The sequence below is a fragment of the Pongo pygmaeus genome, chromosome 9 (assembly GCF_028885625.2).
Source record: "Pongo pygmaeus isolate AG05252 chromosome 9, NHGRI_mPonPyg2-v2.0_pri, whole genome shotgun sequence".
NCBI lineage: Eukaryota > Metazoa > Chordata > Mammalia > Primates > Hominidae > Pongo > Pongo pygmaeus.
In genome coordinates this window covers 61,330,687-61,354,989 of record NC_072382.2, presented here as the reverse complement: position 1 = coordinate 61,354,989, position 24,303 = coordinate 61,330,687, and the positions used below count along the sequence as shown (strand labels likewise).

Here is a 24,303-nt window from a genome sequence, read left to right as displayed (position 1 = left end):
AAAATTTTTGTTTTTATCTCTTTGTGTGGTATTATCACATGCACAGATTTATATTGTTTGCATTAGGGTCCTATTCTTGATTTAGGCTTAACATTTATTCTGAGCTATTTATGTTACCTTATTTTTATCAATACCTTAGGCTTTAAAAACCAATTTTGAGCCATTTATTTATTGATTGGGGAGTATAATGCAACACAATGAAAATAATGCAAATTTAAAAGATATAATTAATATTTAAATGATGTGAAAATACTTTAGGTAAGATGATTTGTTCTCTTTTAGAATAATGCAGGTCTTAGAGAAACTTTTCAGCTTTTAAGAATATAATTTTTTAAGATAATAATGAGATTTCTGTAGAAATCAAAATTAACCTTATAGTTCACAATTATGAAATATATGCAAACTAAGTTGTTTCCTTTTTCCCTCTAAATATTCTGGGACAATGAGGAACAACTAGTGATTGACAGATCATAATTTTATAAATAATGGCTAATATTCTATTAGGGTTTCCTAGTTTAAAATTTTATCTGTTTTTAAAAATATCATATATATATTTTTTTCATGTATACATATATGTAATCTAATATTACAGAGACACTTAGCAGTATTTTCATTAAGTATTTGCTCTTTGCATATTTCTCACTTTATTCTGTCATTAGTTCTCCCACTGTCCAGGATCATTCCTATCAAGTACAAGCATGCTTTAGAACCTACCATGTTAAAAAAGTATTATTCCCACATTTTTTTCTAACGATTGCTTCATTTCATTCTTGCCTTTACAGCACAGTTTTTCAAAAGAGTTTTCTCTAGTCACTTTGTCTACTTCCTTACCTTCCTAAATTCATCTTAACTTTTACTAAAGCTGAACAAATATTTATGAAATATGCGTAAAGTACAGAGACTAAAGAAACAGACACCATCGACCCACCATTACTGGTGTTTTTGAACATTACGGTTAACATCGAAGTTCCCTGTGTGTCACTCCTGGATCTGGTTCACTTCTTTTTCTTTTAGAGATAATCACCATCCTGAATTTCTTTACAGTTTACCATATGTATTTCTAATAAGCATATCACAATGTGTGTTTCATTTTAAATGAGTGAAGTTATGCTGTATGTATCTGTCTGTGACTTGCTTTTCTTGTTCAACATTATGTTTCTGAGATCCATCCATATACTATGTAGCTGTATGTACTTCATTCATTTTCACTCCTATACTCCATTGTATGAATACATCAAAATTTTTCTATTTTATTGTTGATGAACATTTGGGTTGTATCTAGTTTTTTGCTACCCTAAGCTGCACAGCTATGGGAATTCTTCCTGTCTCCTTCTGTCAAACTGTAGCAAAGGACCAAGCTTTTGGGTTTTTCCCTGATCTGTTGTAGATTGATGCTTTTGTAAAATACACTAAAAATGTCTCACCATTGTCAAATTGCTATAAAAATATATAAACCTTTACTCTGAATTTCTGTATTTATCTTATTATGAACCACACTTTGAATACTGCTCTAAGATGTGTACCTAGCTGTGGAATTCCTGGGTCATTCATCTTCTATTACTTATGGAGAAAATTGTTTTCTCAAAATCACTAATATTCTACTTGCTCAAATTACACAGAAGGCAGTCTGCTAGCTCTTTGTGGCTTTCTGTGTATCTGCTTTCAATTCCTAATATGAAGGGGATTTCACAGTTAAGACCTGCTGCTTTAGGGTAACATAGTTTTCATCCTAGAGAAAGTGACCGCAAATAAGATTGGGCTTTGCTTAAGAATTGATTCAAAGCCAATCCAGCAAGCACAAGTGAGAGAAAACTATGATAATGGGATAAAGGGCCAGGAAGAGTGAATTTATTGAGGGAGATGGTCTGTAATATTGTAATACTACAATATTGTAATGTACAATATTGAGGGAGATGGTCTGCAATATTGTAATACTATAATACTGAAATATTGTAATACAAAATGCTACAGTAGAGAGATCTAAAGAGAGCAAGCAGAGAAAAAAGAAGCATTGTACATAGTAAGATTTTTAGAGACCTTTAAGAGTCCAGTTAAAATAGGGCATACATTCCTTCTCATGTTAGCAGCCTTCCTTCTGCATAGGCAGCCTTTAATTGTCTGAATGCATTAGAGAACTTTCACAAAATATAAGCTAAGATGAGATTGCTCTTATAAGCAAGCAGCAGGACTACTTTATATCAGTGTTTCTCTACCGTATTTTCATTACAACTCCGAATCCAGGGATATATATATATGTATATATATTTATATTGTATATATATATATGTATATATATTTATATTGTATATATATGTATATATATTTATATTGTATATACATATGTAAAATATTATATGTACATATATAAAATATTATATATTCATATATTATATATATGTTTCCGTAATCATCTCCCTCTTCATGTAATTTTCATACCAAAGATGTACAGTACATCTGTTTGTTGTATACTGTAGCCTTTGGAGGGCTACGAACCATTTTAATTTTCAAGATTTTTTTTTTTTTTTTTTTTTTGCCCCAAGAACCAGTTACCACCTGCTTGGAAGTGATAGCACCCCTGTTGAGAGTATATCACATGAATACAAACATGGCTCTTGGCATTAGAATACAAATATTTAAAAAGGTAATGTTTATTTAATCATGTAGGTCAATGAAGTGGGGAAGGCAGACTATTCAATGTTAAGAAACCATCCTAATGAAAAGTATACTTGAGTTAGCCAAAAATCAACTTCTACTTAGAGTTATGAGTCAGGGAAATAAGGTATACAAGTATTTGTCTCTGTTTGATGGTATTATTGTGGGAGAAGTATAAAAATATGGATCAGATGACAGTACAGTTAGACAAGTTTGTAGACCAAGAATGCAAATTAGTTCATTGATGCCTATCTCATAGGTGATTCTTAGTGATATATCGTATGGCTCTGTTTTCACTCCTGTCTATTCTAGACATCTATTCGTGAACTTAAGAAAACATCAGATTTATAGATGTTATGATAATGGGAGGAATGGAGAATAGGGTAGTTGGCATTCTCAATCTCCAAAGAAGCTGACAGGCTAAAATAAGGGCAGAAGTAAAGTATTGCAGTTGGGTCTAAAAAGCCATATTTATAAGAATAGCATGGAGGAAAATGGATCATAACAATATCATGTATAAAAGAAACTTAGGGATTTTAGGTTATGTTAATCTTAAGGAGCATTTTAGGAAGCTATTAACATCTTAATTTGCAATAATTAGTGTCTCTTGAATCTAGATTATATGCTGATTAAATCACAACCTGAAATAATTATATCAGGACCACATTTAGGACCATATAAAATACTGCTTAAATTTAATGAGTCTGTTATATATATGGTATACTTTGCATGTAGTTGTATCAGAGCCATTTTGTTGGCACTGATTCATGAGTCTTTTAAGTGATTGTACTGTGTCTGAATTTTCTTTGGGAAGAAATAGATTTTTCTTCAGTGGTAAGAAAGAAATTACGTTCTGCAAGGATATTGATGAGGAGATGGTGATAATGATAATTGACAGCTTTTTGAGTGATTAAGCATGGGTGTATTATGTAAAATATGAGTCAGCAAATTGTAGTCCACTGACCAAATCCTGCCAGCAGCCTGTTTTTGTATCACCTTTGAGCTAATAATTTTTTTTTGCATTTTAAAGGGTTATAAAACAAAAACAAAAAACAAAGAATATGCCATAGAGACCTTATGTAGCCAGCAAAGCCCCAAGTAAGATCTTCTGCAACCAGAAAACTTAAGCCTGAAGGACAAGAAACAACACAAATAGTTCAATATATAGAAATTATGAAATTATATTACAGATTAACTAGGCTCATATTCAATACAGGTTCAAAGCTATGTACAAAATGGCTATTACAATGAATTATTTAAGCAAAAGAAGACCTATTTAACTCAGTAAATGTCAAAGAAATTTAGGATTGATGATAGGTAGCAGTTATAGCTTCCTAAATTAAAGTTAATTTTATCTCCTTGGGCATAGTGACTACTATATTGGGTTGGGAAGCAGCCAAAAAGCTTGTTAGGAAGAAGGGCAGGAAAAAAACTAGTCTGGGACTAAAGTTACCATTGATAAACTAGGCTATCAAGGAGACAGACAGGAAAACAATCACTAATTATGTGCATATCAAAAGGGGTATGTGCTGCTTTTGATAAATCTATTCCTTTATACTTAATCTAACCCCAAGGACAACAAGATTTTCAAAATGTTTTTGACAGAAGTACCTTATTGGTAAGAAAATAGCATCACCCATCACCCATGATGAGCCTTTGGAGATGGTGGGTAGGCAGAGAATATCTGATGATATGTAATTTTTCTTTTATTTTTTGTGACTTAATGTGATTATGGATTTATATTTTCCTTTTTGTGGTAATATTTGAAGGTTAATATGGCTTGTTTTAGTTACTTTATTGTGATAATTCTTTATTCTTTTGATTTCTCAATTATAGATTGTATTAATGAAATATTCTGTCTGGAGATAATTTTTATTCTCACCATTCCAATATCTCTTCCAGATTTTGAGCTATATTAGATAATTATAATTGAAAATGCTGAATTTTGTCTTTACATATACTTGTTTGTCTATTTCTGGTTTGTAACCAAGTGAATTTTTTTTTCTAGATGATTCTTTGGGATTGGGACTTAAAGCAATGGCATAAGCCTCATTATCAAGTAAGTATAATTAATATCACTAAATAATATCTGTGATGAAACTTTTGACACTTAAAGTTACATTCACAGTATTTCTGTGCCATAAGATTTTCTTTAAATGAAACTAATAAGTTAACTAGAACCTTCATTGAGGTAGATTTTTTTAAAATACATTTTAATTATAAGGGAAAAAGAAAATGATAAAAAGCCAAATTTATATAAATTGTTATAAAAATACTGCTAATATAATCTGGGCTCAGAATCAACTAATATTTCTATATTAAGGATAAGATTTTTTTCTTTTCTGATGTGGACCACTGTTCTATAAAGGGGAAAAAATAGATTGAAGGCCATATCTGAGACAAAGCAAAGCAATTGGCAACATATTTTATTAGGGAAGTAAAGATATCCAACTTTCATTTTTTGGTAAACTTTTTATTGAATTATAACATACATACAGAAAAGTGTACAGCTCAATTTTCAGAAGTTAAACATCCCATGTAACTGCTACCGATATGAAGAAATAGAATGTTTCCAGTATCTCAGAAGCCTCACTTATGCCCAATTCCAGTCATTACCTATATCCCCAAAGATAAATCCTATCCGACTTCTAGTAACTAGTTTTGCTAATTTTTGAACTTTATATACACACAAATGGAATAATATGTGTACTTTTTTAGGATTAATTTTTTGAACACCTAAGTAATATATGTTTATATCAGATGAAATGAAAATAGAAGTATTTAATATAAGGAGAAAAAAGGAAAATCACTCATAAAACATCAAGCAATAACTGTGTTAACTGTGTTAACTTTTGATGTCTATCTTTATTGATCTTTCCCGTTATGCTAAATTTACTTAATAATTCTAATAGCTTATTTGAAGATTCTTTGATGCTTGAAGTACACAATAATGTTATCTATGAATAAAGACAGATTTATTTATTTCCAAACCTATGCCTTTTATTTCTTTTTCTCATGTGAATTGTACTTTCTAGGACCTTCAACGCAGTGTTGAATGGAAGTGGTATGAGTAGGCAGCCTTGTTTTTCTTCATGAACTCAGGGAAAAAATGTTCAACATATCACCACTAATGTTTTTTGTAGATACCCTTTAGCAGATTAAGGAAGTTTTATTCTAATTCTAGTTTACTAAGGACTTTTTTTCTCTTTTTAAGTCATGAATGGGTATAGAATTTTATCAGATGCTTTTTCTGCATCTATTCAAATGATTCGAGATTTTTTTTTCTAATCTATTAATGTGGTGAATTACATTGTTTAATTGGTATGTTTGTTAAACCATCCCTGTATTCCCAGAATAAAATAAATTTGATCAAGATGTATTTTGTTTAAATCTTTATCACTAGATTCTATTTGTTAATGTTTTGTTTAGAAATTTTGAATTTGTGTTTATGAGAGAGTGTTGGCCTATAAATTCTTACTTTTCATAATGTTCTTGGCATTATATTGGTATCACGGTTACCAAGAACCTTGATATCCAAGATAAAATAAGGTGAGATATTTACCCTTTCTATTATCTTGAAAAATTTGGGTAAGATTAAAACTTGTTATTATTTCCTCCTTTAATGTTTGGAGGAATGCTCTGGTGAAGCTATCTCACCTTGAAGAATTATTTTGTGGACAAATTTTAAGTTATGGATTCAATTTCTTTAATAGTTTTAGTATCATTTAGATTTTCCATCTTTTCTTCTAACAATTGAGTTACTTGTGTTTTTCTAGGAATTCCTTTTTTTGTTGTTGTTCCTTCCGGCATTTGTGAGACTGCTGAAAGCCCTATTTTAATTTCAAAATAGAAATCTTTTTGAGGATTTCTACTTGGTTTATCTCTCTCTTAGCCACTGTTTATAAACTGGCAAATGCCTTTAGAGGAAAAGCAGGTCTGAATTTAAGCTCACTACTTTGTTTTTCTCATCACTTTGGGATCTTGTTTGGCACCCCCTGTCTTCATAGCTCTGAACTCCAATTTCGGTCTCCCAGCCCCTTGGGACTATGGATCTCTACTCTGTTTTCTGGCCTCTTTTGTTCTTCTCATCCTCTCTGCTCTGTGCCAGTTATGAATCAGCAGAAAATTCCTAGAGGGAAAAGAATAGCACAGAATGTTGGGTTTCTTTTAATCTTTTCTCTTAATTCTGGGTTCTTGGCCTTTTATGCCCTGGCTGTTTGGTTGTGTTTTGATGCCTTGAAATGTATGCTATTTATATTTTATTTCAGCTTTTCTAGTTGTTCTAGACAGAAGAGTTGGTCTGATACAAACCAGTCCCTCTTAGCTGGAAAATTAGGCAAGCCTCTTAAGACACTCTGAACCTGTTCCCTCACCTACAAATTGAGAATAATACCAGTTCCCTCAAAGGGCTAATTAATATGTACCTGGTACTTAATACAAATGTGAGCCAATATTATATAAATTTCAATAATAATAAATACTAACCTGAACTTGAAGTATAAGACAGGAATGAGCATTTTTTTCTTTAAAAGGCCAGAGAGTAAGTATTTTAGCATTTGCAGGAAACATATGACCATTGCTACCTTTTGCTGCCCCCAGTGCTTCTCCTCCTTCCCTCCTTTTTCCTCTTCTCCCTCCCACTCCTCTTCTTTTTCAATAACCATTTAAAACATAAAAACTATTCTTAACTTTCTGTTCAACAATCAAGATTTTGCCAAATATAAGTGAATAGAAGATAGGAATTTAAGTTCAGCTTTTAAAATTGTGGCAAATAATTTGAATATTCAATTTGATCTGACATAAGTTATCATGTCACTCTCTTGCTCATTTCTCTCATCTCACCCAGAGTAAAAGTCTTTGTCATGTATGTAAAAGAACTTACACAACATGGTTCCCTCCCTTACTCTCTTGTACTTCTCTGTCTTTGTCTTCTACTACTTTCTCCTTCATTTACTCTGTTCCAGCTGCACTGGCCTCCTTGTTATTCCCCAAACAAGTCAGACAGGCTTCTGACTCAGGCTTTTGCACTTGCTAGTCTCTCTGCCTGGAATGCTTATTTCCCACACTTTGTCTTGTCTTTACATAACTATTTCCTTCTTAGTGAGGCATACCCCAACTATCCTCTCTAAAATTGCATTGCATTCTATCACATCTTTTTCCCTTAACTTACTTTATTTTCTCTTTTTAGCAGCCTGTTCAAAATCTATTATATACGACCCTTTATTACTCATATTACTTAGCTTGGAATCCAGTGTTCTCAAAAATTTGGTCCCAGCATGTCTTTCCAACCTGTTTTTCATTGCTTTCTTATATAATCTGTACTTCAACAATTTCATGTTCCCTGTATAGCATTATTTTACCACTTAAAAATTGTATTTTACCACTTTTATACTTTTATTTATGCTGTGTCCATTCTGTGCAGTACACTTCCCCAATACATTTTTGTTTTGTTTTATTGTAAACAAATATAAATATAATCCTACCAAATTTTTAGGGCCCAGCTCAAATGCTACCCCTTCCATAAAATTTCTGTTACCATCCAAATGGAAGTTTTCTATATCTCTTTTGAACTCTAATGCCATTTTGTCTGTATATATATATTTTTCCTTTTTTTTGAGACGAAGTTTCACTCTTGTTGCCCAGGCTGGAGTGCAATGGCACGATCTCGGCTCACCGCAACCTCCAGCTCCCGGGTTCAAGCGATTCTCCTGCCTCAGCCTCCCGAGTAGCTGGGATTACAGGCATGTGCCACCACACCCGGCTAATTTTGTATTTTTAGTAGAGATGGGATTTCTCCATGTTGGTCAGGCTGGTCTTGAACTCCCGACCTCAGGTGATCTGCCCACCTCGGCCTCCCGAAGTGATGGGATTACGGGGGTGAGAGACCATGCCTGGCCATTTTGTCTGTATTTTTATCTCTTCACTTTCTGTTAATAATAACAGTACTATCTTTGCCTTTAGTTATATGTACTATACTTTATATGCTCTGCATGTGTTACCATATTTAACTCTCTCTTTTCCTCCTTGCTAAGTACAGTTATTAACTCTGGAAATAATGTAAGAGGCAATCAAGTGAGAACTACAAAAAATAGAAAGAGGAAGGCAGACTGGCTAGGGACCCTAGGACAGGAGAAACAACACAGTGACAGAGTCTCTTATGACCCACACCCAACAGCAAACCTGGTCTAGGCCCCCACTCTCAACCTAGCAACATAAGTTGACACAGGTAGGCTTATTCTTTCCCCAGATCAACCTAGCAACATAAGGTGACACAGGTAGGCTTATTCTTTCCCCAGATTAAACAAGAGCCCTGCCAACAACACTAAGCAAGTCTGGTGGCTCTAGCAAGGGGGAATTGATTTGGAACCACTGGCAATCAGTGACCAGGGAGAAGCATTCTCCTTCCCTCCTGGGCATGAGACTCCCCTTCCCCACTGACAGACACTGGGTGGCCAGTGTGCCTGGGAAGGGGGATATCCTCACAAATGCCTAGCCCAGAAAGTGATCTTTGTTCCTGTCGCCTGGAGACTCCTTTCTCTCCCCTAAAGGTACCAGATGACCCAACCTGAGGAAACTCTCTCCCCCCCTACTCTAAGGCACCAGTGTGAACTAGTGAGAACCCAAGGGGCACCAAAAAAAAAAAAAAAAAAAAAAAAAATCAAACACACCTAAATGATTGTGAATGCTTTGAAAATTGTCATCCAAACCACAGCCCACAAAAGTAGGCCAGGACCTGTGTGATAAACCTAAATGGGGATATGCCTTCTAATGGCAAAGATTTCTGTAGGACCCAGAGTCTTGTAAGTTATAGTCAAAATATTGAGGATAAAATTAAAAATCACCCATCTTACCAAAACCAAGAAAATCACAACTTGAATAAGAAAAAGGAATGACAACACTAAGATGAATCAGATTTGGAATTATCTGGCAAGGATTTTTAAAGCAAACATCATAAAAATGCTCTAACATAATTACAAAGTATCTTGAAACAAATGGAAAAAGAAAGAAAATATTAGCAAAAGAAATATAAATTATAAAGAAGAAACAAATGGAAATTATAGAGCTGAAAAATACAATAATAGAAATTTAAAATTACTGGATGGGATGAATAACAGTGGAGATGACAGTAGGATAGAATCTGTGAGCTTAAGCATAGATCAATAGAATTTAGCCAATTTTACAACATAGAGGAAACAGAAACAAAATCAGCAAGCCCTAGGGACCTATTGGGCAGTAACAAAGAACCAACATTTGTATTACTCGTGTTTGAGAAGGAGAAAGAGGGTGGCATTGAAAGAGTATCTGAAGAAGTAATGGCTGAAAACTTCCCAGATTTAGCTAAAAACTTAATCCTACAGATTCAAGAAGGTTTCTGAACCCCAAATAGTATCAACCCCCTCAAAATCTACTCTAAGACATGTCATAATTAAACTTGTGAAAGCTAAAGACAAAGAAAATATCTTAAAAAGCATCCAGAGAGAAACAACACATTACCTATAGGGGAACACCAATTCAAGTAATAGCAGATTTCTCATTTAAAACCATGAAGGCCAGAAGGAAGTGGCAGAACACTTTTGAAGAGCTGGAAGAAAATGGTTGTAAAATCTATATCCAGCAAAAGTATTCTTTAAGAATGAAGGGGAGGAGGTTCCAAAATGGCCGAATAGGAACAGCTCCAGTCTACAGCTCCCAGCATGAGCGATGCAGAGGACGAGTGATTTCTGCATTTCCAAATGAGGTACTGGGTTCATCTCGCTGGGGCTTGTCAGACAGTGGATGCAGGACAGTAGGTGCAGCCCACAGACTGTGAGCCGAAGCAGGGTGAGGCATCACCTCACCTGGGAAGCTCAAGGGGTTGGGAAATTCTTTTTCCTAGCCAAAGGAAGCCATGACAGACGGCACCTGGAAAATCAGGCCACTCCCACCCTAATACTGTGCTTTTCCAATGGTCTTAGCAAACGGCACACCAGGAGATTATGCCCCGTGCCTGGCTTGAAGGGTTCCACGCCCATGAAACCTCACTTACTGTTAGCACAGCAGTCTAAGATGGAACTACAAGGCGGCAGCGAGGCTGGGGGAGGGGCGCCCGCCATTGCTGAGGCTTGAGTAGGTAAACAAAGCAGCCCTGAAGCTCAAACTGGGTGGAGCCCACCACAGCTCAAGGAGTCCTGCCGGCCTCCGTAGACTCCACCTCTGGGGGCAGGGTGTAGCTGAACAAAAGGCAGCAAAAACTTCTGCAGACTTAAATGTCCCTGTCTGACAGCTTTGAAGAGAGGAGTGGTTCTCCCAGCACGGAGTTTGAGATCTGAGAATGGACAGACTGCCTCCTCAAGTGGGTCCCTGAGCCCGGAGTAGCCTAACTGGGAGGTACCTCCCAGTAGGAGCTGACTGACACCTCATACGGCCGGGTGCTCCTCTGAGATGGAGCTTCCAGAGGAACGATCAGGCAGCAACATTTGCCCTTCTGCAATATTTGCAGTTCTGCAGCCTCCACTGGTGATATCCAGGCAAAGAGGGTCTGGAGTGGACCTTCAGCAAACTCCAACAGACCTGCAGCTGAGGTTCCTGACTGTTAGAAGGAAAACTAACAAACAGAAAGGACATTCACACCAGAACCCCATCTGTACGTCACCATCATCAAAGACCAAAGGTAGATAAAACCACAAAGATGGGGAGAAGCCAGAGCAGAAAAGCTGAAAATTCTAAAAATCAGAATGCCTCTTCTCTTCCAAAGGAACACAGCTCCTCCCCAGCAATGAAACAAAGCTGGACGGAGAATGACTTTGATGAGTTGAGAGAAGAAGGCTTCAGATGATTGGTAATAACAAACTTCTCCAAGCTGAAGGAGGATGTTCGAACCCATCGCAAAGAAGCTAAAAACCTTGAAAAAAGATTAGACGAATGGCTAACTAAAATAAACAGCGTAGAGAAGACTTTAAATGACCTGTTGGAGCTGAACACCATGGCATGAGAACTGCGTGACACATGCACAAGCTTCAGTAGCCGATTCGATCAAGTAGAAGAAAGGGTGTTAGTGATTGAAGATCAGATGAGTGAAATGAAGCGAGAAGAGAAGTTTAGAGAAAAAAGAGTAAAAAGAAATGAACAAAGCCTCCAAGAAATACGAGACTATGTGAAAAGACCAAATCTACGTCTGATGGGTGTACCTGAAAGTGACAGGGAGAATGGAACCAAGTTGGAAAACATTCTGCAGGATATTATCCAGGAGAACTTCCCCAACCTAGCAAGGAAGGCCAACACTCAAATTCAGGAAATACAGAGAACGCCACAAAGATATTCCTCGAGAAGAGCAACTCCAAAACACATAATTGTCAGGTTCACCAAAGTTGAAATAAAGGAAAAAATGTTAAGGGCAGCCAGAGAGAAAGGTTGGGTTACCCACAAAGGGAAGTCCATCAGACTAACAGCAGATCTCTCGGCAGAAACCCTACAAGCCAGGAGAGAGTGGGGTCCAATATTCAACACTCTTAAACAAAAGAATTTTCAACCCAGAATTTCATATCCATCCCAACTAAGCTTTATAAGTGAAGGAGAAATAAAATCCTTTACAGACAAGCAAATTCTGTGAGATTTTGTCACCACCAGGCCTGCCTTACAGGAGCTCCTGAAGGAAGCACTAAACATGGAAAGGTACAACTGGTACCAGCCACTGCAAAAACATGCCAAATTGTAAAGACCATCGATGCTAGGAAGAAACTGCATCAAGTAATGAGCAAAATAACCAGCTAACTTCATAATGACAGGATCAAATTCACATATAACAATATTAACCTTAAATGTAAATGGGCTAAATGCTCCAATTAAAAGACACAGACTGGCAAATTGGATAAAGAGTCAAGACTCATCAGTGTGCTGTATTCAGGAGACCCATCTAACATGCAAAGCCACACATAGGCTCAAAATAAAGGGATGGAGGAAGATCTACCAAGCAAATGGAAAACAAAAAAAAAGCAGGGGTTGCAATCCTAGTCTCTGATAAAACAGACTTTAAACCAACAAAGATCAGAAGAGACAAGGCCATTACATAATGGTAAAGGGATCAATTCAACAATAAGAGCTAACTATCCTAAATATATATGCACCCAATACAGGAGCACCCAGATTCATAAAGCAAGTCCTTAGAGACCTACAAAGAGACTTAGACTCCCACACAATAATAATGGGAGACTTTAACACTCCACTGTCAACATTAGACAGATCAATGAGACAGAAAGTTAACAAGGATATCCAGGAATTTAACTCAGCTCTGCACCAAGCGAACCTAATAGACATCTACAGAAGTCTCCACCCCAAATCAACAGAATATACATTCTTCTCAGCACCACATTGCACTTATTCCAAAATTGACCACATAGTTGGAAGTAAAGCCCTCTTCAGCAAATGTAAAAGAACAGAAATGATAACAAACTGTCTTTCAGACCACAGTGCAGTCAAACTGGAACTGAGGATTAAGAAACTCACTAAAAACCACTCAAGTACATGGAAACTGAACAACCTGCTCCTGAGTGACTAGTGGGTAAATAACAAAATGAAGGCAGAAATAAAGGTGTTCTGTGAAACCAACAAGAACAAAGACACAACATACCAGAATCTCTGGGACACATTTAAAGTAGTGTGTAGAGGGAAATTTATAGCACTAAATGCCCACAAGAGAAAGCAGGAAAGATCTAAAATTGACACCCTAATATCACAATTAAAAGAACAAGAGAAGCAAGAGCAAAGAAATTCAAAAGCTAGCAGAAGGCAAGAAATAACTAAGATCAGAGCAGAACTGAAGGAGCTAGAGACACAAAAAACCCTTCAAAAAATCAATGAATCCAGGAGCTGGTTTTTTGAAAAGATCAACAAAATTGATAGACTGCTAGCAAGACTAATAAAGAAGAAAAGAGAGAAGAATCAAATAGACGTAATAAAAAATGATAAAGGGGATATCACCACCGATCCTACAGAGATACAAACTACCATCTGAGAATACTGTAAACACCTCTATGCAAATAAACTAGAAAATCTAGAAGAAATGGGTAAATTCCTGGACACATACACCCTCCCAAGACTAAGCCAGGAAGAAGTTGAATTTCTGAGTAGACTAATAACAGGCTGTGAAATTGAGGCAATAATTAAGAGCCTACCAACCAAAAAAAGTCCAGGACCAGACGGAGTCACAGCTGAATTCTACCAGAGGTACAAAGAGGAGCTGGTACCATTCCTTCTGAAACTATTCCAATCAATAGAAAAAGAGGGAATCCTCCCTAACTCATTTTATGAGGCCAGCATCATCCTGATACCAAAGCCTGCCAGAGACACAACAAAAAAGAATTTTAGACCAATATCCCTGATGAACATCAATGCAAAAATCCTGAATAAAATACTGGCAAACTGAATCCAGCAGCACATCAAAAAGCTTATCCACCATGATCAAGTGGGCTTCATCCCTGGGATGCAAGGCTGGTTCAACATATACAAATAAATAAATGTAATCCATCATATAAACAGAACCAAAGACAAAAACCACATGATTATCTCAATAGATGCAGAAAAGGCCTTTGACAAAATTCAACAACCCTTCATGCTAAAAACTCTCAATAAATTAGGTATTGATGGGATGTATCTCAAAATAATAAGAGCTATCTATGACAAACCCACAGCCAATATCATACTGAATGGGCAAAAACTGGAAGCATTCCCTTTGAAAACTGGCACAAGACAGGGATGCCCTCTCTCACCACTCCTATTCAACATAGTGTTGGAAGTTCTGGTCAGGGCAGTCAGGCAGGAGAAAGAAATAAACGGTATTCAGTTAGGAAAAGAGGAAGTCAAATTGTCCCTGTTTGCAGATGACATGATTGTATATTTAGAAAACCCCATCGTCTCAGCCCAAAATCTCCTTAAGCTGATAAGCAACTTCAGCAAAGTCTCAGGATACAAAATCAGTGTGCAAAAATCACGAGCGTTCCTATACACCATTAACAGACAAACAGAGAGCCAAATCATGAGTGAACTCCCATTCACAATTGCTTCAAAGAGAATGAAATACCTAGGAATCCAACTTAGAAGGGATGTGAAGGACCTCTTCAAGGAGAACTGCAAACCACTGGTCAATGAAGTAAAAGAGGACACAAACAAATGGCCATACTACCCAAGGTAATTTATAGATTCAATGCCATCCCCAACAAGCTACCATTGGCTTTCTTCACAGAATTGGAAAAAACTACTTGAAAGTTCATGTGGAACCAAAAAAGAGCCAGCATTGCCAAGACAATCCTATGCCAAAAGAACAAAGCTGGAGGCATCACGCTATCTGACTTCAAACTATACTGTAAGCCTACAGTAACCAAAACAGCATGGTACTGGTACCAAAACAGAGATGTAGACCAATGGAACAGAACAGAGTCCTCAGAAATTGTACCACACATCCACAACCATCCAATCTTTGACAAACCTGACAAAAACAAGAAATGGGGAAAAGATTGCCTATTTAACAAACGGTATTGAGAAAACTGGCTAGCCATATGTAGAAAGCTTTAACTGGATCCCTTCCTTACACCTTATACAAAAATTAATTCAAGATGGATTAAAGACTTAAATGTTAGACCTAAAACCATAAAAACCTTAGAAGAAAACCTAGGCAGTACCATTCAGGACATAGGTATGGGCAAGGACTTCATGGCTAAAACACCAAAAGCAATGGCAACAAAAGCCAAAATTGACAAATGGGATCTAATTAAACTAAAGAGCTTCTGCACAGCAAAAGAAACTACCATCAGAATGAACAGGCAACCTACAGAATGGGAGAAAATTTTTGCACTCTATCCATCTGACAAAGGGCTAATATCCAGAATCTACAAAGAACTTAAACAAATTTACAAGAAAAAAATCAAACAATCCCATCAAAAAGTGGGCAAAGAGGATGAACAGACACTTCTCAAAAGAAGACATTTATTCAGCCAACAGACATTTGAATGCTCATCATCACTGGCCATCAGAGAAATGCAAATCAAAACCGCAATGAGATACCATCTCACACCAGTTAGAATGGTGATCATTAAAAAGTCAGGAAACAACAGGAGCTGGAGAGGGTGTAGAGAAATAGGAAGACTTTTACACTGTTGGTGGGACTGTAAACTAGTTCAACCATTGTGGAAGACAGTATGGCGATTCCTCAAGGATCTAGAACTAGAAATACCATTTGACCCAGCAATCCCATTACTGGGTATATACCCAAAGGATTATAAATCATGCTAGTATAAAGACACATGCACACGTATGTTTATTGCGGCACTATTCACAATAGCAAAGACTTAGAACCAACCCAAATGTCCATCAGTGATAGACTGGATTAAGAAAAAGTGGTACATATACACCATGGAATACTGTGCAGCCATAAAAAAGGATGAGTTCATGTCTTTTGTAGGGACATGGATGAAGCTGGAAACCATCATTCTGAGCAAGCTATCGCAAGGACAGAAAACCAAACACCGCATGTTCTCACTCATATGTGGGAATTGAATAGCGAGAACACTTGGACACAAGAAGGGGAACATCACACACCGGGGCTTGTAGTGGGGTGGGGGAGTGGGGAGGGATAGCTAGCATTGGGAGATATACCTGGTGTAAATGAGGAGTTGATGGGTGCAGCACACCAACATGGCACATGTATACATATGTAACTAACCTGCACATTGTGCACATGTACCCTAGAATACAAAGTATAATAATAATAAAAAAAAAGAATGAAGGGGAAAACATTGTGAAATGAAGGAAAACAAAGGAATCTGTCAGCAAGAGACTTACCTTGCAAGAAAGACAAAAGGAACTTATTTAAACCAGGTGTCACCAACCAGTACCGGTCTGTGGCCTGTTAGGAACTGGGCCACATAGACGGAGATGAGCAGTGGGCAGATGAGCATTACCACCTGAGCTCTGCCTCTTGTCAGATCAGCCACCACATTAGATTCTTTTAGGAGCACAAATCCTATGGTGAACTACACATGCAAGGGATTTGGGGTTGTACGCTCCTTATGAGAATCTAAGGCCTGATGATGTGTGGTGAACAGTTTCATCCTGAAACCATCTCCTCGCACCCGCACCCAGCCTGTGGAAAAATTGTCTTCCACGAAACCTGTCCCTGATGCCAAAAAGGTTAGGGAACCCCTGCTTTAAACAGAAAGGAAATTATAAAAGAAGGACTCTTGAAGTAACGGGAAGGAAGAAAGAACAATGAAACAAGAAGAAATAGTGGGAGAATGCAATAGACTATCCTTCTTGTGAGTTTCATGAATCATATTTGATGATTGCAACAAAAATTATAACATCATCTGATACTCAAGACAAGACAATTATACTTAAAAGTAGGCAAGGTAGAGACCTAACTAGTAGTAAGGTTTTCACACTTCACTCAAAGTGGTAAAATGTTGATAACAGTAGACTGTGATAAGTCACATATGTACATTGTATTGCCAAGGGCAACTGCTAAGAAAACTTTATATAGTAATACACTCAGAAACTCTATAAATTAATCAAGATGGAATCATAAAAATATTCTAGTAACCCCAGAAAAGCAAGAAAAAACAGGAACAAGGAACAGAAGAAACAAACAGAAAACAAATAATAAAACAGCAAACTTATGGCCTGACATAAGTATTTACCTTAAAAGGATACAATATGAAGAAAAGGAAAAATTGACCATGAAAAAAGATTTGTCTATGAAAATGATTTTTTTTACATGAGGTATTCGTGTTGTCATGGGAGATATTTATGAGTAGATTCTAATTACCTTGTATTGTTAAAGTGAAAGTCACACTGTACTCTCAGTAAATTTGTGATTTGTTCTTTCCTAATTTCAACAGTTTTTAAACAGTATTGAGGAAAGTTTACTTGCAAACAAAAATTGTTTTTTTGTGTGTTCCATTTCAATATGTAAATATTATAAGGAACATTTAGAATCAGAATAATCAGAGAATTCAGGTTGAAACAGCAATTAGAGGTTTTTTTGCCTATCAGGTAGGGATTAATTAAATTCATAGTTGCTAATTGTAATAGGATATGGAAAAATAGGTGCTGTTATATACAATTAGAAGTGTAGATTTGATCAACATATTCTAAGGCAGTTTTAGAGGAATGACATTATTTTAACATGTTAATTTGCATTCAGCAATTCAGATTATGGGAAGCTGTGTATAAAAAATATGCTTAATTGTTCACAGTAACATATATAGACAGGTGTTTATTTTAGTGGTATTTGCAGGGGAGAAAGGCTAGAAATAGTTGGGATATGCCCTGGTATCAGGAAATGTTTTAAAGTAAAAACTAATACATATTAACACTTCATAAGAAAAAAAAATTCCACAAAGAGCAGACATTATTTAGCTAGCTTGGTGTAATGTTCATAATATTTTTCAGTTCCAAAATGTATTGAGGATACTTTAATAAACAGTTTTGTTGTGAACTCATTAATTTGAATAATTATTAATTGCAAACATACCCAAATGTAAGTTCAAGGTACAACAACAACAACAAAAAACAAAAGTAACATTTAATTTACTGTTCTGATTGTTAGTCCATTTATTTCTATGGGTAATCAAGTTGAACATCATATGTATGTTTTTTCAAAGAGTAAAAATCATCTCATGTTTACATCAGTGACATATTTCTTCTAAATTAAAAAATTTTTTTCTACCAATTTTTTAAGGCCTTGCCTGATGCTACCTTGTCTGTGAGGTTTTTGTTAATTATTCATCTTTAAGTTATCGCTACCTCTTTTGAACTATAACATATTTTTCTATATTTTTATCTCATCATTTTCCATAATATTAATAGTAATACTTTTTTGTGCTTTAAATCATACATTATACACTGCTTTATTTGCTTTACATATATTATCAGATTTCTCATATTAGCCCATAATAAGGTAGACATTACTATCCTGATTTTACTTTGAAGAAACTAAAATATTCAGAGGTTAAGTAAATTACTCAAGGTCACACAGGTAAGATTAAAGTTTAGATTTCAAATTCAGGTATGTTTGCTACAAAACCTTGTCACTGTGTTAGACTGCCTCTTAAGTGAGTAGGGTAAATGAAATAAATGCTTTGTATGTTTAAAAGAAATTTTGTTATAAAGGAAAGGAAATAATCAACGAATTAATGAAATGTTCAAATTATAGAATTTAAAGTAAATACAGATTTAGTTTTATACTAGTCATAAGGTAATTCAGTGTTAGTAGTTAATACCATTAAATATAATGTGATAATCAGCTAGCGAAAAAGAAAAAAATTAAAGTTCACGGTTATTTGATACATATATATATATAAATTTTAAGTTAGAATTATACCATTTGTTATATCATTTATGCCATGTACAAATGAATGAAAATTTCACTTTTTTTCTTTCTAGAATTCTGGAGGTGGAAATGGAGTTGATCTTTCAGTGCTAAATGAGGCTCGCAATATGGTGTCAGATCTTCTGATTGATCCAAGCCTTCCACCACAAGTCATTTCCTCTCTACAGAGTATCAGTAGCTTAATGGGTGCTTTCTCAGGTTCCTGTAGGCCAAAGATTAATCCTCTCACACCATTTCCTGGATTTTACCCCTGCTCTGAAATAGAGGACCCAGCTGAGAAAGGGGATAGAAAACTTAACAAGGTCGAAATACAGTAGTCATCCAACCCTATTTATCAAATTTAATGATATTTTCAAATTAACTGCTCCTTTAAATTCTATATAAAATACAATTTTAGTTTCAAGGACCAGACATAATATTGAGCTGCTTGGGATGTTAGAGGCAATTATAAGCTCAAATAATTATAGTTGAGTATTCAGTTTTTATTTTAAATACATTGCTGTGATTAGCACTTATAATTTGAATGGTAACAACTATGTATTATTAGTCTTGTTAAGAAGTAGAGAACAGCAAGCAAATTTTGTTCCAGGCTTGTACAACAAACTAGTAGTCAGATCATGTTATTGCTCTATTTTATTCTTTAGAATCTAGGAATTGTTCTTGTTGAGCCAAGAAGAAATGGTCATTATCATATTCATTTTATGAATTACATAGCATTATTTTAAAATGATTTTTAAGTTTTTTGAGCCCCGTTTTCCCCCCCTTTCAGTAACCTACTGAAGATTACTGTAGCCCAGTAGGCATTGATTTTTGTATCATTAGAATAGAGGATTAATTTCTCTTTAAAATATAAATATTTCAAAATAGGATTTTCTTTAGAAAATAATAAATACTGTTCTAAATGGGTATGCATTATCCTTGTTCAGAGTGCTTTTACTTGTTTTATTTGACTATTATCAGTATCTTTGCCAATAGCTAAAATCATAAAACTTTAAAACTAGAAACTTTTTAGAAATTATTTTACTCAACCACTTTATTCCAGATAAGGAAACTAACCAAGAGAAGACGAAATTTATTTCAGTTAATTTTGTCAATTGTAATAATGCTTATAGAACTTAGAAATAGGTAAATATAGTTTTTGTAGGGATTTTGATCATCAGTTAATTTTATCAGTTGTCAGCATTAGGGTTTAGAAATGTTGAAAAGTTAAGCAAACCCAATTAGAGGAAAAGGATTTCAGAAGTATTGATCACAATCTGGATCATTTTTATGTGATACTTTTATTTTTGTAAAGTTTATGCAGTAGCACCTACATTAGTCAAAACCCAATTAATTAGTACTTAGTTATATGACTTCCTTTTTAGCACTCTATCTTATAAGAAAGAGGTTAATCACAAGCATTCAGAGGGCATAGCAATAAACCATAAATAAAATAACTCTAATGTATTCTTGAGTTAGTTTTCACTCTATATGTTACTCTTCCTTTGCATTTTCTGTTGATATTTGATACTCAGGATAGTAATTTTTAAAAACAGTAATTCTTAAAATTTTTAATCAGAAATCATATTGATATCAGTATTTAGTGTGTAGAAAAGTGTACTGGTACATTTTAGGAACATTTTAAACATAATATTAATTAAACAGGATGCCTAAATGCCTTCATTTCCTGAGCATTGTAGTTAATCAAGGTTATTTTGGGTTCTGGAATCTACTGATAGAGTAAGTCATATAAGAACCAGGAAGTAACCCTTATTCCTTTTCTTTGTGTTCTTTAAACTCCTTATTAGAACTCTATATCGAATTTGTCTCTCCTTTTGGAAAAGCATATAAAAAGCCTGTTGTTACTTCAGAAAAGGGCAAAGGCATTTATTGAAAAAACAATAGGCAAAAGGGAAAAGGAACAGATAACTTAATATAACTATCTTATACACATTAAGAACGAAGAAAGATCATATGAACCTAAATGACAGTCAACAAGGATATTAACATAAAGGACTTTTTCACTGCAGGTCTAATTAACTATTAACCTTTACAAAATCAGTGTCCTTGGGAAAACTGAAATATAAGACAGATACTTATCTCTGAGATTGCTGCAGTGTCTGCTGATAGAGGAAATTCATAAGAAGCAGAAACTATTATGTAAATCTTAGTAAAACACTTATTTATAATGGTGAAAAATGGAATATTGTTAATTGAACATTTGGGTTAGTTGAGAATATTTTTTAAAATTAGGGCAAAATATTAATGCTAAAGGTGTTCTGTATTTAACTCAGTCATTTATTCAAACTCAGAATTCTGCAGTTTCTCCTGATTAACAGCTAAGTAAATTCTATAGCACTGTACTGAAAATATAAAAAATTTAGAATACAGGGCTGATCATCCCTGATCCTAAGATTGTCTTCTGAAGTTGATTTTCAGGGTAAACCTTTCATATCCACTTTTTAAATTGCCGATTATTTCTTATGAAACAAGTAGTAAAATGTACAAAAGAAAAGAATCTAGCTTAAATTATAGAGTTCAGACATATTTTTTAGTAGGAGGAAGAGGAATAGAATAACAAAATAGAGTGTGAAATTTGGAGTAAATTGACAGATTTTCAGAATAAAATGTTTCTTTTTTCTCTGTACGTGTTAAAAATACACTTTGTATTGATACTTTCATGTGCCATCACTAATATTACATATATAGCATATTAAAGCGTGACATTTTAAACCATTGTTAAATTATTCAACAGGGACTAAATAGGAATAGCTTGCCAACTCCACAGCTGAGGAGGAGCTCAGGAACTTCAGGATTGCTACCTGTTGAACAGTCTTCAAGGTGGGATCGTAATAATGGCAAAAGGCCTCACCAAGAATTTGGCATTTCAAGGTAAAATCTGCAGAGCCTTTTAAGAAACTTGAATCAAATGCATCTACTTTGTTTCTGTCAATAATGTTTCAAATAGTTCTGGAAGCAGAAAGGAATGGTTGAAGTATTTTAGGTATAGGACAACGTGTAGTAATAATATGGTAAAATAGAGAAACTGATTATTAAAAAGAAGCTAATGTGTCTTGTCCTGAAACTTTGATAGGCTGGGTACAAAATGTTCTGGATCCCTGAGAACATGAGATAGTTTAGGGAAATTAGGATCAACTCAGGACTGGGTGCTGGGGAAGTTTTTAAATCGATAGAAGTGGCCATTACAGGGTTAGCCACCAATCCAATGAATAGTATCCAAAGGTAGGTCTGCAGAATTACTGACTTCTGAAAAGAGGAGCACGTTTCCAAGGCTCATCACAGTTGTTAGGTTTAAGGTAACCAGACTTTCAAATCCTGTTCCTGCTGGAGATTGAGACAACTAATATATTCTATATTCTGTTGAGGATTTACTTGGAACTGAACCATGCAAATCTTATAAATGAAAGGCATCAGTAATTAAATAAATGAGGCTGGGAAAATGCGGGAGCTGAAATATCCCGAATGTAAATATATACATTTACCCTGATAACAAAGGATTTAATAATACAGTACTTTGTCTTTTGAAAGCCAGGAAGGATACTGATCCTTGTGTGAGTTTGTCATAAGTTTTTCTTTACCCAGCTTTCTAATTATGTTAGTATTGGAATTGGCACAAATTCTGTGTTAACCACTTTCTGGTATTACTGAGCATGTTTTATACTTTTGAGCTGTATAGTTTCACATTTGAAACAGTAGGTGGCAGGATTGGATCATAGCTATTTGTTAAAATTTATGTTAACAGATAATCAGATGATTATAATTTTCTAGATTCTTAGTTGGTTTATTAATTTGAATCTTGTATAATATATTCAAGCAGGTGAACTCCTTTTTTGTAAAAGAAAAATTGAGTGAAGTGATATCTAAAACAGGAATGGATTGAAGTATGAAGAGTACTGTACAGGAAAATGATCATTGGTCCAAAATTTGCCATGGCCTGAACATCGTAGTCTTTTTTTTTTTTTTGTAAAGGAAGCAGTATAGAGGGAAGTGAATGATGTTAGGAACAGAAAATGTGACAGTATTTCTTAACTATTGGTAGCATTATCTTGAGAATATAGTTGGGTTTTAAAAGGAATGATAAAAATGTTTTATATTTTAACCTTTCATACTGATGTAACAGCAATGCATTTGCAGTTAAAGAAACATTTGACACATTGAGTTAAGGCCATTTTTATCCTGCTGCCTCAGATAATTGATTAAAATAGAAACATAGTCCAGAGAAAACTAATCTTTAACTCTGAAAAGTGTTTATTATATAAAGCTAAATGTAGGTAGATTCTATATAGTGACTTAACTCTCATTAAAACAAAATTTATGCCTCATAAAATATTTAGAAATTTGGAGAATAAATTAATTGGTGGTATTATGTACGTCTATATTAAAGAGACCAGGCTAGATGTATCTTTTCTAGTTTGCAGAAGCTGGAGCCTCTTGGTAATAAATGTCTATGTGTACTTTGCACATAGGTGGGTTATGATGGGAATATATGAAACATTTACAACCACTTTTCCTTTTCAGATTCAAGTCTCTGGATCAGTGCTGTCTAATAGAAATTTTTGCAATGATGGAAATAGTTTATATCTGCACTAATATGGTATTCCCTAGCTACGTGTGACTGTTAATCATTGGAAATGTGTCTAGCATGACTAAGGAACTGAATTTTAAATGTGATTTAATTCTTATTAATTTCATTCAGATATAAAGACCCATATGTGACTGTTTTGTAGATATATGTGACATCCATATTAGTGCAGCTCTAGATCTTTAATGCATAGTGATGTTTTGTTCAGGAATCTTTAGACTTTAGTAGCACAAAACTAATAGACTTATGACTCTGAAATCATCTTGATTCAGTACTATAATATTAGTACTCCAGAATCGAGATCTCATATCCTTGATTTTGAGTCTTGAGCTTTGGATTCTGATCACAGTTTGCCTGACTGATTTCAACATGATTCCAGTGTTGAACCTCTCATTTCCTGAGCCTATGCCTGATACCAGGTTTCTCATCATTCCAGCTGCTTTTTCGTCTGTTACTATTGTTCTGCCCTTATTTCCCGGCACAATGCTGCTATCCTCTGGTGGAGTGGTTGCTTACAAAATTGATTTACTTAGAGACTTGGTGTTATCTTTGCATCCTGTTACCTTATTCTACAGATAACAGTTGTCAGATATCTGTCTGCATTATCTTTTATTCTCTATTCCTTCTTCTCCTTTATCACTGTGCCTATACTATTTTATGCTTTCATTACTACTTACTTGGGCTATTGAATTAGCCTCTTAATTCCAGT

The 24,303-nt window shown here is 35.0% G+C and overlaps 1 protein-coding gene across 3 annotated transcripts in view; it reads left to right on the top strand.

Moving 5' to 3' along the window:
- The window catches only part of PDE3B (phosphodiesterase 3B), a 221,748-nt gene that overhangs the window by 124,693 nt on the left and 72,752 nt on the right, over positions 1 to 24,303 (top strand). Inside the window, exons 2-5 of one of the 3 annotated variants that reach the window (XM_054441644.2) lie at positions 4,661 to 4,711; positions 8,296 to 8,529; positions 19,066 to 19,314; positions 21,747 to 21,883. In XM_054441644.2, coding sequence (XP_054297619.2) covers positions 4,661 to 4,711; positions 8,296 to 8,529; positions 19,066 to 19,314; positions 21,747 to 21,883 — 671 coding nt within the window. The remainder of the gene's footprint in view (positions 1 to 4,660; positions 4,712 to 8,295; positions 8,530 to 19,065; positions 19,315 to 21,746; positions 21,884 to 24,303) is intronic. The other 2 variants (XM_054441643.2, XM_063671133.1) reach the window with 2 other exon arrangements.